Source organism: Numida meleagris, chromosome Z (genome assembly GCF_002078875.1).
Source record: "Numida meleagris isolate 19003 breed g44 Domestic line chromosome Z, NumMel1.0, whole genome shotgun sequence".
Lineage (NCBI taxonomy): Eukaryota > Metazoa > Chordata > Aves > Galliformes > Numididae > Numida > Numida meleagris.
In genome coordinates this window covers 26,837,838-26,854,582 of record NC_034438.1, presented here as the reverse complement: position 1 = coordinate 26,854,582, position 16,745 = coordinate 26,837,838, and the positions used below count along the sequence as shown (strand labels likewise).

Below are 16,745 nucleotides of genomic sequence, written 5' to 3'. Positions count from 1 at the left end.
CTGATAAATCCAATACAGAGAGAGAGAATGTCCCAAAATCAAGGTAGGCCTTACTCTACTACCGACGATAAGACGGCTGGAGAGCGAGGTGCTGCCAAGACGAGAGACGGCGGAAAAAAAAAGGGGGCGAGGTCTCGTGATCTGCAAGTTTTTATACTGCGAGCTTCTATCTTTTCCCTCCGGCTGGAAAATGGTAACAAAGGAGCAAAGTACCATGGGGACTGTAGTAGTCCTTCTCTTCTGAGAACTAGGTATGTCCACTACATGATGTTATGATGTGGAATACCAATAACCGAAAATCACAAAACCATGACAAAGTGAAACACTTTTGCAAAAAAGTAACAAAATAATTCAGACTCAGATGGAGTTTCACTATGAACAAACATGGGATCATGCAGTAATTCATTCTGGAATAGACTTCAGGAAATCTCTAGCCCAAATCCATGATTATAACAGGTCAAGCCATGTTGCTCAGGGCTTGATCTTGTCAGGGACTGAAAACCTCCTAGGATGGAGATAGTAAAACCTCTTTCAGTCCCTGCTCCATTGTCCTTGCAGAGAAAAAGTCTGTCTGCGTATCAGTCTGAACCCTCTTGTTTCACCTTTTGTTCATTCTCTCGTTCTCCCACCACACAGAGGAGTCCAATTAAAAAAAAAAAAAAAGCTTTGAAAAGACAAAATCAGCTTAACGCTTGAATTTTATGTAACTTAAACAAGCTACTGTAATAGATGATAGTGCTGAGAACCACAGTAAGCAGGGACTGTAGTTTTGACACACCGCACACTTAGGAAATAATCATAGAATCATAGAATCATAGAATGGCTTGGGTTGAAAAGCACCTCAAAGACCATCAAGTCTCAACCCCCCTGCCAAGTGCAGGGTCACCAACCACTAGACCAGGCTGCCCAGAGCCACGTCCAGTCTGGTCTTGAATGCCTCCAGGGACGGGGCATCCACAACCTCCCTGGGCAACCTGTTCCAGTGCGTCACCACCCTCTGGGTGAAAAACTTCCTCCTAATATCTAACCTAAATCTCCCCTGTCTCAGCTTAAAACCATTCCCCCTTGTCCTATCGCTATCCACCCTCACAAACAATCGATCCCCCTCCTGTTTATACGCTCCCTTCAAGTACTGGAAGACCACAATGACGTCTCCCCGGAGCCTTCTCTTCTCCAAACTAAACAAGCCCAGTTCCCTCAACCTTTCCTCATAGGAGAGGTGCTCCAGCCCTCTGATCATCTTGGTCGCCCTCCTCTGCACTCGTTCCAAGAGCTCCATGTCCTTCTTGTGCTGGGGGCCCCAGGCCTGGACACAGTACTCCAGATGGGGCCTCACAAGAGCCGAGTAGAGGGGGACCACCGCCTCCCTCTCCCTGCTGACCACTCCTCTTTTAATGCAGCCCAGAATCTTCCTCCTAGTTCTCTGGAATTACAAAGACGTGATTCTTTATGGTAACTAGGTGAATAGCTTTTTTTTTTTTTTTTTAAGTGGATACGCAGATAATGTAGTGGTCAGATTGCATAAAGTATGCAGGTCCACAGAGCTCCCTGGAAAATAATACAATGTTCAAAGTGCCAAAAACACTTGTTAACGACATTTTCAATCGCACATCACTTTTTCTTAGGTCAGAACATAGAAATTAAGTTACTACATCCATTGAATGTCTGTAAAGAATATGAGACATTATCCTTCCACAGTACATGTTTTCATTCTCTCCAAACTGTAATGCATCAGTACACTGAAATGTAGGGATTATTTTTTTTAATTAATTTTAAATATTAAATTCTCAACTTTTAAATATCAAAAGAAAAGATTATTATTAAACACCACAAATGAAAACATCAAGCAGAAGTGAAACCCTAGGTCAGTAAGAAGGACAGTAAAACCAAAACAATATTGGACTGTAATGAAAAAAATGTTACAAGTACATGGATAAAATTGCATTATTATTCAAGCACTACGCATTTAAACAATATCTGTGATAGATATCTATGATTTCTTTGTTCATATGATTCCTTATTTCTAACCTAACCAAATTCTTGCATTAGTTAAAAAAAACTCCGGGTTTGTCATTTGAAATACCACGTTGAAATGTCTAATAGCATACAAATATTAAATATTACAATGTTTCAATGATCGCTCACCTGATAATGTTTTAGTGTGCCATTAATTAGAAGAGAAGACTGTTTTTCCACCCTTTCTGTGATTGCGTGTGCAACTGTGTAGTATGACTGAGACCCTCTAGCACTATATTGCATACTGTATTCATCATCCACATCTTGTTTGGCTGTCCTGCAAAGCAGAGAAAGAACTAAAGTAAGTTTCCAGAAAGAAACAAACCAACAATGAAAAAAGTAAACAGTATTTTTTGACCATAGCTCACATTTATTCATAAGAAACAGTGCTAATCACAAACTCAGGAAAGTACTCCGGATGGAGCTAGTTTTCTAGCAGTACATAGTAAATACCAGACTATCACATTCTTCTGCAGATTTTCTTGACATAGAAGCAACTGTAACTCACTGTAGACTACAGCAAGCTATTCTTGGGGAACACCACTATAAGAAATTACAATTCCTAACAAAAAGAAGCACCTAAGAAAAGCAGCACGTAAAGAACACTCACTCAATGATTTGCTTAGCATCTTTCTCAGAAACTTCTTCACTGTTAGGATCCAGGAGTATCTTCTCATCTGCTTCTAATCTGCTTGATTCTTCTTCATCATCCTGCATAAGACAGAAGAAGAAAGGGCTGTTAGAAAGTGGGAGTTCACAAACCAGTAACTTTCACTGGTCATTACTTTATGACAGGAACTTGAATCCAGAAGTACAGCCTACACTTATGTTCCTACAGAACTGCACTGCAGCAAAACAGAAATATAATATTTGACATTCATTCTTCAAAAGGAGGTCACAAATCTCTGAAATAAGAAGCATTTTCCCCTTTAATCACCTTATTTTAAAAAGCCTTACTATGTCTACTGTACTTAGCGTGAGGAGAAGATTCCACTATCATGAATGTTCTTGTACTGTATTCCGCATTTGTGAGAATTTAATGCAGTTTAAAGAACTGGCAAGTACTGCATTTTAAGAGTTTTCATTTCTCATTAAAAAAATCACATTTTGTTCTTTTAAAAATCATTTAATTTCCCTCTGCCTATAGTTGCAATGGATTAACAGCAACTTGAGTTCTCAGAAATGAGTACTCTGACTTTTTTGAGTCATTTCCCCAACTCAGAACAACAGCTGCTGAAGAGCACGTACTAGAAACGCGGGCACATCTCTTTTGTGGCCCAAATCTGACAGATACTGGGCCCTGACCTCCTATCTTAATACTTGCCGTCTTCTAAAATAATACTAGTTAAAATAACATTAGTAGATATTAGTACTACAGAAACGTATATATTCTTAATGTCATATAGTCCAACCAGTTTCAGTGGCCATGAGCCTAGTATTGCAAAGACTGTTAGACTTAAATGATCTAAATTCTAGTTCTATCACTATCCTGTTAGTTGAACATGGTCCTTCTCCATTCCTAAGTTTTCCTCTTCTTTATAAAGTACTGGTCTGAAAAACATTATGGAAGCACTGGCATTGATTATTCACAGTTCTTAATACTACAATCCTGAGGGAGCAGTTAGGGAGGTAACCTGACCGTAATGAGAAAAATTCTGACACAAAGTGACTGCTCGACACAAACAGGAGCAAAAATGTCTGCCAGCCTAAAAACTCTGCCTGCAAACTTCCACTCAGACAGAGCTCCTAAAGGAAGAAGCATCTGCGCAGACTTTGGTCTGTGGGAAATGTCTGGACCTTTTACCTGGAGCAGAGGTGAGTGGCAAAATTGCCTATGTAAGATGTGCCAAGGTGGAGGACCTCCTGTGACAGCTGACTGACCTAAGTCGTCTGAACTGAGTTAGGCAGCCAGACCTCCTCCCCACTGCATAACAACTACTGCAACTAAGAAAAACCGACAAGTGATAGTGGTGGATGATTCTCTTCTGAGGGGTACAGGGGCACCCATTTGTCGCCCTGACCTGCTATCTAGAAAGGTCTGCTGCTTGCCAGGGCCTTGCATCAAGGACATGACAGAGAGACTGCCCAAAGACTACTACCTGCTGCTGCTGTTTCACATAGCCATCAGGGACACAGATGTCAGCAACCCGAAGAAACCAAGCCTGAGAACTTGGCCTTCAAACGTAGCAACTCTGCCTGGGAACTAAGGGCATTCTTTAAGTGTGGCTAAATACCAAATACCAGAGTCATCCTGAAGATATCACTGACAAAAAAGAAACTAGAAACAGAACCACTTATCACCTGAGAAAATGAGAATCAACATGAGAAATAATTTTTTTTTTAAAGAAAATAAAGGAAAACAAGAAACATCATCATCTTTCTCAGGAAGAAGACTGAAATTAACAGCACCTAAGCAGTGGAGTCCTGCGCCCTCTTATGTCTCAATATAAAAACAGCATGACTTTTATCCAAGGCAGAGCTTCTCTCTGTGAGAAGTTTACCATGTTGCATATAGTCCTTTCAATTGTTTTCTCTTCACAAACAGGCTGAAGCTTCACTGGCACACGGAATGAACTCTGTGACTCTCCAACAGTGACGGCTAAACTCTGTGACGTTCCATGTGGCATGACACAGATCAACTCTGAAGCAAGACTCTGTCCCTTACTTCGATTCCCCTTCCAGGCCCACTCCTGGGGGTGGTCAGTCTCTCCTGAGATTTTAGATTTAGTTTTAGATTTCCCCTCACCCCCTCCCTTTTGGAATCTGTTTGATGCATTTGATAATTTTACAAACATGTATACGTGTACATAAGCTCTCTTAAGTATAGACTTGTAACTATGACCTATCTATCACAAGTCTATTTGCTGTCACAGTATTCACAGATTTGGAATCCATAAACATTTTTGCTGTCATAGTGCTGCCGAAAACTTTACTGAATCTGTAGTTAACTTCAAACTGTACCTACTACTGTATTAGTGATTTTCCTACCTCAAATCGCATCTTAGTTACTAACTCTGATTACTGCTACTATAAATTGGCACCATATCCTTACTATCTGATACATGTACCGGCTTTTTATCCGAACACACGCATTTGTTCACCTTATTAATCACAGTATTCTTGCTAGTAGTGATTTGTGTTGACAGGAAATCTTTAAAAAACAAAAATGTTTAATAAACAAAGGCTCCGCATCCCTGTACTATGGAATCCTATGAGGTCACTATTGTGATCACTATACACCTGCAGATCAGCTAGCGCAATTTCCCACATCTTTTGGATTGTGACAGATGCTTCAGGGTCAGGACATTCATCTGTATTAATCTTCTGGAAAGGTTCCTTTCTGAACCTTTCTAACTGTTGTATTTAAGTCACCGCTGAAGTACTGAATCAAATAAACTCGGTTTGAACAGTCCAAACCTACATCTCCATCACAATTCCCTGTTTTTATTCTTAAAACAACTAGAGATCTGGTATTGGCTTTTTTTCAGACTTTACAAAAAAGAAGAAAATATAATATGGGAAAAGAGTTTGTTTTTTACTGAATCACTTGTCACATAATTACTGTTATTATTATTTTTTTAAAGACACATACCTCCTCCTCATATTCAGAACCACTTTCATCTTCACTGTCTGACCTGGGAGCAACTTCATAGCTACACAGAGAAGACAGCATATGAATTACAGATAACAAAAGGAGGAGGGATTAGGTTCAACAATGTCATACTCAGCTTACACATAGTAAATTGAAAGGAGAAGGAATAAGTGAAAAAGAAAAAAGAATACCTAGGATAAGCCCACTGAAAATATAAAAGCCAATCAGAAGAAAAGTCTGCTTACATGCTAACTACTTACCCAGGGTTCATTTCCAGCCAAGCATCGAGCTGACTTGCTTTTGGTGCTTCTGGACCAAGAAGAACTTTGCCTGTTTCAGTGTGAGTCACTTTGACTGGAAGGTCGCTCATCTGACTGCTCTCATCTATGGGCTAAAAATCCAAACAAAATTTCACATCATAAGGCAACTGAATTTCATCCTTGTCATTCATGAAAAAACCCCAGCAACTTCAGAATTACAGATCTGAACAAGGCCAAAGTTTTACTAGTAGACACAGCTTCCCACATGGCTAACAAGCCAATTCTCAGTCACAATACTTCTGTGCGCAAAACATCTTTATGTGACATACAAATATATCACAGGATTTCAAATAGATTAAAAAGAGCAACAGTGAGCAGAAGAAACTGATGACTTTTATGAAAGAAGATACAAGGTATGTATGCTTACAGTCATTTAATTCCAGTTATTAATACCAATGGACATCTACAACAAAAAATGTACATCAACTTTATGGCCTTTTCTCTTATACAGAAAGATAAGGACATAACAATTTCACAAACTTTTGAAGTAAAGAAAACCTGCAGTGGAATTGTCAGGTCACAGCCTGAACCAATGGTTGAGCCACCAGATGTGGCTAACCCAGGGAGATCAGGCGCAAGCAATGCAGCTCAGTGACCACAAGGGGTGGAGCCTGGATCACCCCTCCTCACCCTCATTTAAGGGTCAGCAGCCAAAGGAGCAGCATCTCTCTGGATAGAGACTGCACTCCTCTTGAGCCACGACTGGTCATTGGAACGGGTTAGCCTATTTTCCTTCTTTGCTACCTGCTATTGCTCCATAATGCCTGTATCCTATCAGAAGGCACTGTCATCACCCTCTTTTCCCATACAGATCTATTCTAAAGATTCATTGTCCTGACTTCTTCAATTACGCCCAGAAAGAACCTGCAATAAGAAGTCCTCTTACTAATTCCAGTGTTGTAATAAAACCAGAAGAGCAGAATTATTTTTTTTCTGTTACTTCTTCTCATTTAATCACAGAATTTCTACTTTAATAACCTTTTGCATTCTACTACTGCCTACACTGAAGAATCCTTTCCTAATATGCATGAATTGGAAAAAAAATAAATAAAACAGTTATAAACAAACACACTGAGTATAAAACTTAAACCCTTTCCACAAATTCCTAAGTTGAAGTGGTGTTATGTGTATTTTCTTTGAGCAGCGTGAAACCATATTAACAGACTTTACGATAAGTCTTTAACTATACCAGAAAAAGTCTATTTAAAGTATAAAAAAGATGAGGACTAAAATAATACATAAAAGTATGAAATATTTATATGAAAATAGAATAGAAAAACAACATTAACAGGATAGCTGTTAATGAGACAGAATATGTTCCGCCTCATTATGTTGTTATTATAAAAAAATATTAATCAAAGAAAGACTCAGAAAAGTTAATCATTTTTATCTGCTTGAGTAAGCAAGAACATTCCGATACGTTAAGCCATCATTCTACTATAATCCATCCTATGTCTGGAAGCCTGCCCATGGTGGGGAGGGTGTGCAACTAGATGACTTTTGAGATCCCTTCCATCACAAGCCATCCTATGATTCTAGCGAAGGTAACTGACAGTGTCAATAATGTAATTTTTAATTTACTGAGGAGCCAGAATGTTGGGTGGTTACAACCACATTTTAAAAAGTAAATTATGTCTGCACATGGGTTGTAAGAAAATTGTTTACATTCAAATACATAAAAAAGCTGAGCGGGATTAGTCAATATACTCAGTGATATAGTCAATACATTTTTGTTTCAATCTTTAATTTTTTTATTAGAGAGAACTTCAGCATAAATGTTAACCTGGATTGGATTTTTTCCTGCTCAGAAAGAACAGGTCTTAGAGCATTTACGGGCATGACTTTTGGTAAAGCTATCTCAATGGTACGTATCACAAAACAATCATCAGAATAGTTGTAGAATTGTAAAACAATACCTCTCCATCGGGACCAAGACCAGATGCCATGCCCTCTGCATTTTCTTCAGCCTTCTACAAAAAATGAAGAAGTGAAGAGCATCACTGGCAGATCGCAACAACAGAGAGAATACTTGATATTATGTAAACATTTTCCACCATGAATAGGTTTCACTCCATGTCTGCATAGTCTGGAATGCATGTAGTTTAGTGAAGGGGGATACAGACAGAAACACACAACCCATTTACCATGTGGTACATACAACACCTCTAGTTACTGTAAGGAAACTGAAAAATAGCTAGCCTACTGAATTTCTCATCATGATCAGAGCTCAGTTCTTATACAGTGTGCCAATATACACACTTGCTATACAATAGCAAACAGTCTTTATGCGATTTATTGTTGGTTTCTTCTAAACTGATTTAAACTCAGTTTTAGAGGTGTCACCAAGCATCACAGATTATATATTTGTGCATGTACTTTTATTTTGGGTATGTACATAATTAATTTTTGGTCTGACAACTAACTACCAGAGCCTTTTCAGAATTCTTTGCTCTGTATATTGATTAAGTCCAGACCACAGTTCCTCAATTTACAAATAAAAAGAACTTGGAGGGTAATAGATGGAGTAAGTTGGATGTTTTTCCAGACACTACTCTGAGAAATAAGGAGTCTCTTCACCAAAGTCTGTCCTCATTCACGCTACTTAAAAATGTTGAGATGGTATGAGAAAAATGGAAGGCAGCCTGCTTCTGAAGTGGCACTTCCCTAAATAATTCCGAAAATGGCTAAGAAAGGACAGATGCAGCTTCTGTTCCCGCCACAGTGGAAGTTTTGATATACTACAGCATATTTTTACTTGGGTTACCAGTGCAAACAGATCAGACTGAAAACAAGAACAGATCTTTTAAATTGCATTCTAAACAACTTTCAAGTATTATTAATGCGTGCTATAAATTTAATTGATTCTTGTTGATTTTTCTTGGTTTTTTTTTGTTTTTTTTTTTTTTTAAAGAAGTATACTCAAGGAATAGCTGCACTTCTGAATACTGAGATGATCCCCAGTATCTGCTTCCAATCAAAACTGAAGTCTTTGCCCTTACAATCCATCTCCAAAGCACGAACTTCAGGTGAACATGCAGTAGTAGACATGGGCCAATTTTACATTTTGAAAAAGTTTATTCTCATTTTATATAACCTTCATACCTCAACAGACATACCTATTTAACTTGGTTAACTACTCTTTCACTTGTATTACAAAAAAAGCAAATTCCAGCTAAGCCTACTTCTTGCCTAAAGCCTTTAAAATATTTCTGAAGTATAATGTTTTTTGACAAAAAATAGCCCAAAGGAGAGGCTTATATGCATTTCCCTGGACAATACAAATATCATTGGTCCTGCTCAATAGAACAGTAGCTGTTGCTCAGTTAAGATCAACACCAATATGAGCTCAAAGACTGTTTGCTTTAGCATTTCAGAGCAGCATGAACATCTGCTGACAGAGAAAGGAACTGTGCCAGACCTAAACAGTTCATACAGAGCAGTAGGATAAGTTAGAATAGCACATATCTGGCCTCAACTGCAAAGGCTACATTCACTGAGAATATTATTCTTCCTTGGACGAACAAAGAGGTAGACAGGCATCCATTATTTTGTGTTTGAGACTGCTCTCTAACATGTAAAGATTGTTACAGATTAGTTATAGTCAATGCTTACAACTCAAGCACACCACTAAAAATAGCAGTAAGCACCAGTGTTGTTCACTGTGCCAAGACCAGATCCTGCCATGAAAGCAAACATTTACAAACTACAGTTAGCAAGTATTCAAAGAGATAAATAAAGACAGATTTCTTGCAGCTGGGCTTTAGGCACTGCAAAGATTTCTTTAACGTACAAGGAAATATCAATTTTATAGACGTAGGAAGCTAGATTTTCCTCAGCAAGATGACAGGAAAAGCTCCTAGAAATAAAGGTGACAAGCTGCTAAGCAAGTTCAGCTGGCCTAACAGATGAAAATTTCATCTGTTGCATTTTTTTCATCCATTACAGTGTGAGGATGTGGGACACCAGCTGTAAAAGGCAATGGAAGATGCAATTACAGGAATGTAAAAAATAGACAAGGGAGAATCTACCATAAAGATTTCCCAAATTGTATTCCAGAGAAAGTATTGACTCATTTGAAATTCATTTTCTGATGAATATGAGGTTCACTTGGATTCTATAGAACATAAGCCTGGCAAAGGCAACAAGTATTTTTTCATGACCTACTTCCTCACTGTCATTTCTAGGTGAAAATTCTAAGAACTTTTTTCGTTCATTTTCTGTCAGTACGAAACACTTAACCGTGGGTGCTCATAGATTCGTTTTCACTTCATATGGATTATGAAGCATTTATGGACACATATGAAAAAAACTAGGAAAAAAAAAACACAAAGACTGGGAAAGAGACACAGCAGACACCAACGTCAATGCATGCTGCAGCCATGCAATAACAAATTCATTGAATTATAAATAAATAAAAGTGTAATATTTGTGTGAACTCTCCTGTATTCCTGCCAGATGAGCAAAAGCTTGATGGAAGGAAGATAATTATAAACTATGATTAAGACAGAGTTCGGATATTTTACTGCTAATCTTCCATTAGGTTTTAGGTGAAGAAGAGGCCTGGATGTTAATAAGCACTGGAACACACTATCATTTTACTTCAGTGAAAGAAAATTATGCCCTTATTAACATTACCATAAAGTACTTTATTCCTCACACATACTTAGCTAAGCTGAGCATCACAAACAGCTCCATGGATTATCAAAGGAATTCAAACATTCTATTATAACAGTAAATGTACACACTACACTGTCTCCTCAGTACAGGAGAGATGTAGATCTGTCAGAGCACCACAAAAATGAGCCAAGAGATGGAACTCCTCTTCTATGATGGCAGGCTGAGAGACCTGGGGCTGGTCAGCCTGGAGGAGACAAGGCTGTGAGATTACCTGAGATCGGCCTGTCAGTATACAGAGGAGAGCTATAATAAAGAAGAGGACAGACTTCAGCAGGGTCTGCTGTGACAGGACAAGGGGAAGGGGTTTCAAACTAAAGGAGGCAAGATTTAGATTGGATATAAGGAAGATGTTTTTTACAATAAGGCTGATGAGGTACTGGCACAGGTTTCCCAGAGAGGTGGTGCATACCCTGCCCTGGAGACACTCAAGGTCAGGCTGGACAGGGCTTCTGAACAAGCTGATCTAGCTGCAGATGTCCCTGTTCATTGCAGGGGAGTTGGACTAAATGACGCTTAAAGGTCCCTTCCAACTAAAATGAGTCTACGATTCTGTTTCTATGGTGAATTCATACTGTGAATATACTAAATCAAGTCCGTTCTCACTGTATAGGTAAAGAACTCCATTTAAGTTGTATCTTGACTATGGAAGTAGGGGACTGCGTATATGTTAAAAATGTACTCTCAAAAAAAAGTACAGACATTCTGGAGGGTGACAGGAGAAAATACAGAGCATGTTTGAGGTAATTTATCTCCAGAACTACAATTTTTTAGTCAGTGATATTTGTCAGCCGGCTCAGCATGCTGCATGTGAACAATGTAGATACAATGTTTATATTTGTATCAGTAATTAGAAGCAAGTCAGGCATGGAAATAGATTATAAAAATCCTCTAGACAATCCTGCAAGAAATTAAAGATACTCAGAGGTCATAAAATGAGAAATCATTATTTATCTTTTCATATACAGAATTATTTTTTCAAAATAATACTGTTCAGTTTCCACAATCAGTCATACAAAGATAATTTTTAAAAGCTTCAATTATATTGTAAGAATGCACAATGAACATACTACTGGCAGAACGGCCATTTATAAACTTAACGAAGTTCTTCCTAGTTATTTTCAATGTACCTACAAGATGGACTGAGACAAGTTTAGGAGGCAAACATGTAAGCAAGTTATCTTGAATGCAACAACTACATAAACCAGACTTTTTTCTCTTCTCAGAATGTATGTTGATTTTAATTTAACACATCTGTCCCAGTTTTGTCTGTTTATGTAATATGGCAACAGGAGATAACTACATTCATCACTATTAAAATTGGATTTGAAGACAACACTGCAGAAAAAGGTCAGGTATAAACACTTGCCTTCTTTCTTCTCCTCCTCTTCTTCTTTTCTTTGGCTGCTTGTGCCTGTTTATGTTCCCATACCAGATTAGTCAAGTTAGCAACATACTCATCTGTCTGCTGCAATAGGTAGGCCAGGCGTCTATCTTTCTTTTGGTCAATCAGCTTACGGTAGCCTTCTTCATCTTCAGCCTAGGAATATGAAACGCATGTCATCCATTATGGAAATGCTTCTGAAGAATAATTAACAACACCTATTTTAATAATCATGTGCTATTTTGGTTATATCATTATGATTTGTGTAGGTGGACAGAGAGTCCACCAGAGAGTAGGCCCAGAAAGTCATACTATACCAAGAGGTCAGTTATGAGGAGTACTGCAGGAGTCTACCTAAGGTACGTGTTTCAAATTTCTACTAGTGATCCAAACTAAAAGATGAAGGCAACCCTAGTCAAGTTTGCAGATGACACAAAACTAGGGACACTAATCAATAAGCTTGAGGGCTGTGCTGCCTTTCAGAAGGACTGGAACAGGCAAAACAATGGGCCAAGAGGAACCTGATGAAGTTCAGATGATACAGGCAGGCAAGTAGCTCCACAGTAAAGAAAACACATGTCCATTTACACTAACGTTGATTTGGCAACGTGGTGCAACAGGAGATGTCAACATAATTTTAGACTGTATAAACAGGAATCTTACCAGAAAATCACAGTATGTGATAATCCCCCTCTACTATTCCTCACCAGACCACATGCAGACAATGCTTGAAATCTCCCAACCTCAGCATGGAAGATATTGTTTGAAGCTGAAACAGTGGAGGCTGATACTGAATTTTAGGAGGCACTTTTTTCCCCAGCAATGTAATGCAGCAGAGGCCCAGAGAAGTTGTGCTATTTCTAGGTATCAGAAGTTTACAAGACATGACTGAAAAAAGACTTCAGCAACCCAGTTTGACTTTGATGCTGACTCTATTCTGAGAAGGAGGTTGGACTAGAAACCTCCTAAGCTGCTGGCCAGCCTGAATGACTCTGGTATTCAGGAATTATATGATTCTTAACATATCCAATCCTCATGTAGTAATTATTGGAAAACCTACAACAGATGTAAAAGCAAAAATAAATTAAAATAAAAAAATACATGCTGCTGATTCACGTTCAACTTGCTGTCAGTCAGAATCCCCAGATTTCTTTCTGTGAGGCTGTTCTCTAGCCTCTCATCTCCCATTCTGTACATACATTCAGAGCTGTCCTGTTCCAGATGCAGAATCCAGCACTTGCTCCTGCTTAACTTCATGCCCAGCCCTCCCATTTGTCAAGATCTCTCTGCAAGGCCTCACTACCCTTGAAGGAGTCAACAGGTTCTCATAATTGAGTATCATCTGCAAATGTACTTAGTGTACATTCAAGTCCTGAAACCAGATCATTTGTATTTAAAAAAAAAAAAAAAAAAAAGCATTGAAGATAGCAGGACCTCAAATGGAGCACCATGGAACCGCACTAGCAACCGACCTGAAGCAAAGATACTTGGCAAGTCTCCGAAAGTGACATCTTTTCAAAGACATGAATTGCACTTACCTCATGCCTACAGAAAGAATGTGGAAATCAGAGGCTGAACTTGCATTTAGTTCTTTTTACTGGAACAGATCACAACCGGACTGAAACTAAACAGGCAAAGCAACCCAACTAACAGAACACAGTTTGCTACTGGAAAACTTAATTGAGCAGTCAGGGCAAATAGTTCTGAGGGCAAATCCCCAAACTAAAAGTACCTATCAAGTCCTATATCTATGGTAAGTGCTCTACCACAGTCTTTGGCAAAGTAGCTTTATGAGAAAGCATTGGTATTTGGAAGCATTGGTATCCTGTGTCATTTCTGGACATGCAACTCTACTTCATATTTCCTCTAGTGGACATCTTCAATATTTACTGTATTGTACATTAGACTGACTTAAGCCTAACCTCAACAATGTATTGAAGTATTTTTAAAACATCACAATCATATTTTTTAATCAGTTCTTTTTTTCCTCTACGAATTAATATTTTAATAGCTTGAGTATATAGACTGCTGGCAACTGTTTCTAATTATAAAAATGCTCTGCAATGCAGGTTAGCATGTAAACTTCAGAAATACCCTGCAGTCTAAATGATTTTTATTCTCTTACGAGAGTCCCTTCTTTACATTTTGCACATGCTTTTATTTCTAAGTTTTTAACATTTTTGGTCAAAAAAACTACTGGTTTTTATTAGCACCATTTCAAAAACATGTCAATTTCTATTCAGTTCTGCTGGCGAAGTGTTAATAGTGTTAAAAAAGAGCTAACAAATGTCTTGAAGACATCTTTCCAGTCCTAGTTGTTAATATGCTTGCACACTTGCACATTAATATGTCTACACTTAACATTCCAGAATTATTTTAACTCTAGAAATGTAGACAGCCCACTCAACAGTTCCACAGCATTCTGGCAATACATAGCTGCACACAAAATCATTCTACAATGTCTTAGAAAGGATACAACTGACATTACACATGGGTAAGTGAAGAGAAAACCATGAAAGAACACAAAGGAGTATAGTCCTGGAGCACTAATGCGTAGAGCTGACTAACACTCATTCTCGTGCTACATGCATTATTGCTCCTGATTATGTATTTTTGCATGTGAAAGCAGTTTTATATAAAAGCTGGTGGGCAATACCACAAACAAGTTAATCATATGGAATCTTCAAAACTTTAAAAATAGAAATATACCACAATGTTTACATAGTGGACCATGCCATTTTGTAAAAATGCTAGTATATTAAGTTAGTGAGATTAAGTAATGCAGTGGCTGTGCTAAGTTTTCAAGCTGGTAGAAAAAACAATTATTCTTGTCAGAAGACTAAAAAAAAAAGATCTGCTACAAGTTAAAGTGAACAGTGTCACAATGATTACCAGAATTACAAATACACATAATCAAAGTATATCAGTTTCAGATTTATACTTATTAAGTCACAGAGGTTTTAGTCTACAAAGGAAAGATACGGGTGTCTGAGACAGTCTATGAGATATGAAAAGGACACATACAAAAAAAGCAAGGGATTTTCACTAAAATAATCATACCCTTCTCTCCACTCCTTACCATTAGCCTCCTCATTCTTTCTTTCTCAATTCTCTCAGTTTCTTTCTTCTGCTCACGTTCAGTGTTGGCATGCCAAGTTGCCACAGCTTTAGAAAGTTTCTGAATTTTGCCAGCCACCGACCGATGGTACTCTTTGAAATCTTTAGCATGTTGCAATATGCTGTTCAGGTATTCCTAGAAGGAGAAACAAGTAAGTGCAGGCATCTGGACAAAGTATGGGATTTGAAATCGGGAACTCATGAGGACTCATCAGGAACTTACCATCTTCCAATTGCTTAGTACAAGATTCTGAAATGTTTTTTTTTCTTAAAAAACTCCAAAGGTAAATAAAGTAACAGGTAAGACCAACAGAACAACGAAAGGTGAATTTCTGTGACCAGGGAAAAAAGCTAATAAGTTAAAATACCTGATGCTTCTGTCTACGCTTCCTCTCCTGTTCTATCTTCTGCTGTTTCTCAAGTTTTTCTGTCATACGGGCCTCCCTCAAAGTCTGGCGCTTGCTTCGCTTGTAGGCCTTGGAGTTCAGTGCTGTCTCTAATGTTGTATCACGACGCATGCAAGCTACTACCTCTTGTCTCAACTACCAGTGAGAAAAAAAGAAACACTTAAAAAAAAACAAAACAGGTTTAATACACAGAAAAAGAACAGCAGTTGTCCCAGCCTCCTCTTTCTTTTCTATTACAGTTCTGAAAACATCCAGCATCTGTTCAGCTGCAATAGATACGTTGTCACTATAAACCCTCGTAACCCTCCAAAGGGGTTAAACACTCATCATTTCTCCCTTCTTAAGAAGATACCACAAATCACTGCTCTGCTTCAATTTAATGGCCAGCCAAGGTTTCATAAAACACAAATGTAAAACACATATAACATGCTTCCCAGAGCTGGAGGTGAACAGTGTTGATGACTCCTTTCATGGTCAGCTGCGAAGGGGACAGAAGGAAAAGGAAAACACCAAAGGCTTGGAACAGTACATCCACAGTCCCAGCACTGCAGCAGGGAGAGCCTGCTGCTTTTCATTTGACCTCTGACTATACTTCATTACAAAGGAATGCCAGGGCAGCAGCAAGGAAGACTTGGACATCAGAGTACAACCACTGTCAAAGACTTCTCTCAGGAAATATTTTTTCCAAACCTGACAAATTACATGCCTACTTCTGCAAACTAGTTGAAAAAAAAAAAAAAAGCAATGGCAAGAGGTCCATAAGAGTCTAGCATAGTGTATCCTTCTCTGAAATTGATTTGCTCATGCAATCACTCAAGATCAAATTTCTCTCTTACGTATGATCTTGTTGGTATAATTTTCAAGGTTTGTGTGCCACAGCAGAAATCTCAGAACAGGTCACAAATATCACACACCATCTTCACCACACAATTCTTCCCAAAATGAAGGAACTCATTACAAGTATAAAGAATGTCCAGAAGGAAGAGTCTGCTGGGATTTGTGTTGGAAATGGGCTTGCAACTTTTTCTCATCATTTCCTCTTTGTGCCACCATCTGGCTCTTTATGAAAGGTACAGTTCTATGGTCACATTTTAAAATGTAAGAAATAGCAGGAGAGAGAAAGAACACTTGTACATTTATAATAAGAAAACGAAGTTTAAGTTAAACATTTCTATTACATGCTTATAATTCAAGTTTGTTCTCACAAAAAATCCTATGTTCAGGCTTAGTAAAGT

At 38.3% G+C, this 16,745-nt stretch overlaps 1 protein-coding gene across 7 annotated transcripts in view; it reads right to left on the bottom strand.

Annotated features, from left to right (window-relative positions):
• The window catches only part of SMARCA2 (SWI/SNF related, matrix associated, actin dependent regulator of chromatin, subfamily a, member 2), a 108,408-nt gene that overhangs the window by 60,357 nt on the left and 31,306 nt on the right, over positions 1-16,745 (bottom strand). For all 7 annotated transcript variants that reach the window (XM_021381277.1, XM_021381272.1, XM_021381275.1 and 4 more), the window contains 8 exons: positions 15,472-15,645; positions 15,066-15,239; positions 11,972-12,142; positions 7,845-7,898; positions 5,869-5,999; positions 5,609-5,669; positions 2,627-2,727; positions 2,146-2,293 (listed from right to left, as the gene is read on the bottom strand). In XM_021381277.1, coding sequence (XP_021236952.1) covers positions 2,146-2,293; positions 2,627-2,727; positions 5,609-5,669; positions 5,869-5,999; positions 7,845-7,898; positions 11,972-12,142; positions 15,066-15,239; positions 15,472-15,645 — 1,014 coding nt within the window. The remainder of the gene's footprint in view (positions 1-2,145; positions 2,294-2,626; positions 2,728-5,608; positions 5,670-5,868; positions 6,000-7,844; positions 7,899-11,971; positions 12,143-15,065; positions 15,240-15,471; positions 15,646-16,745) is intronic.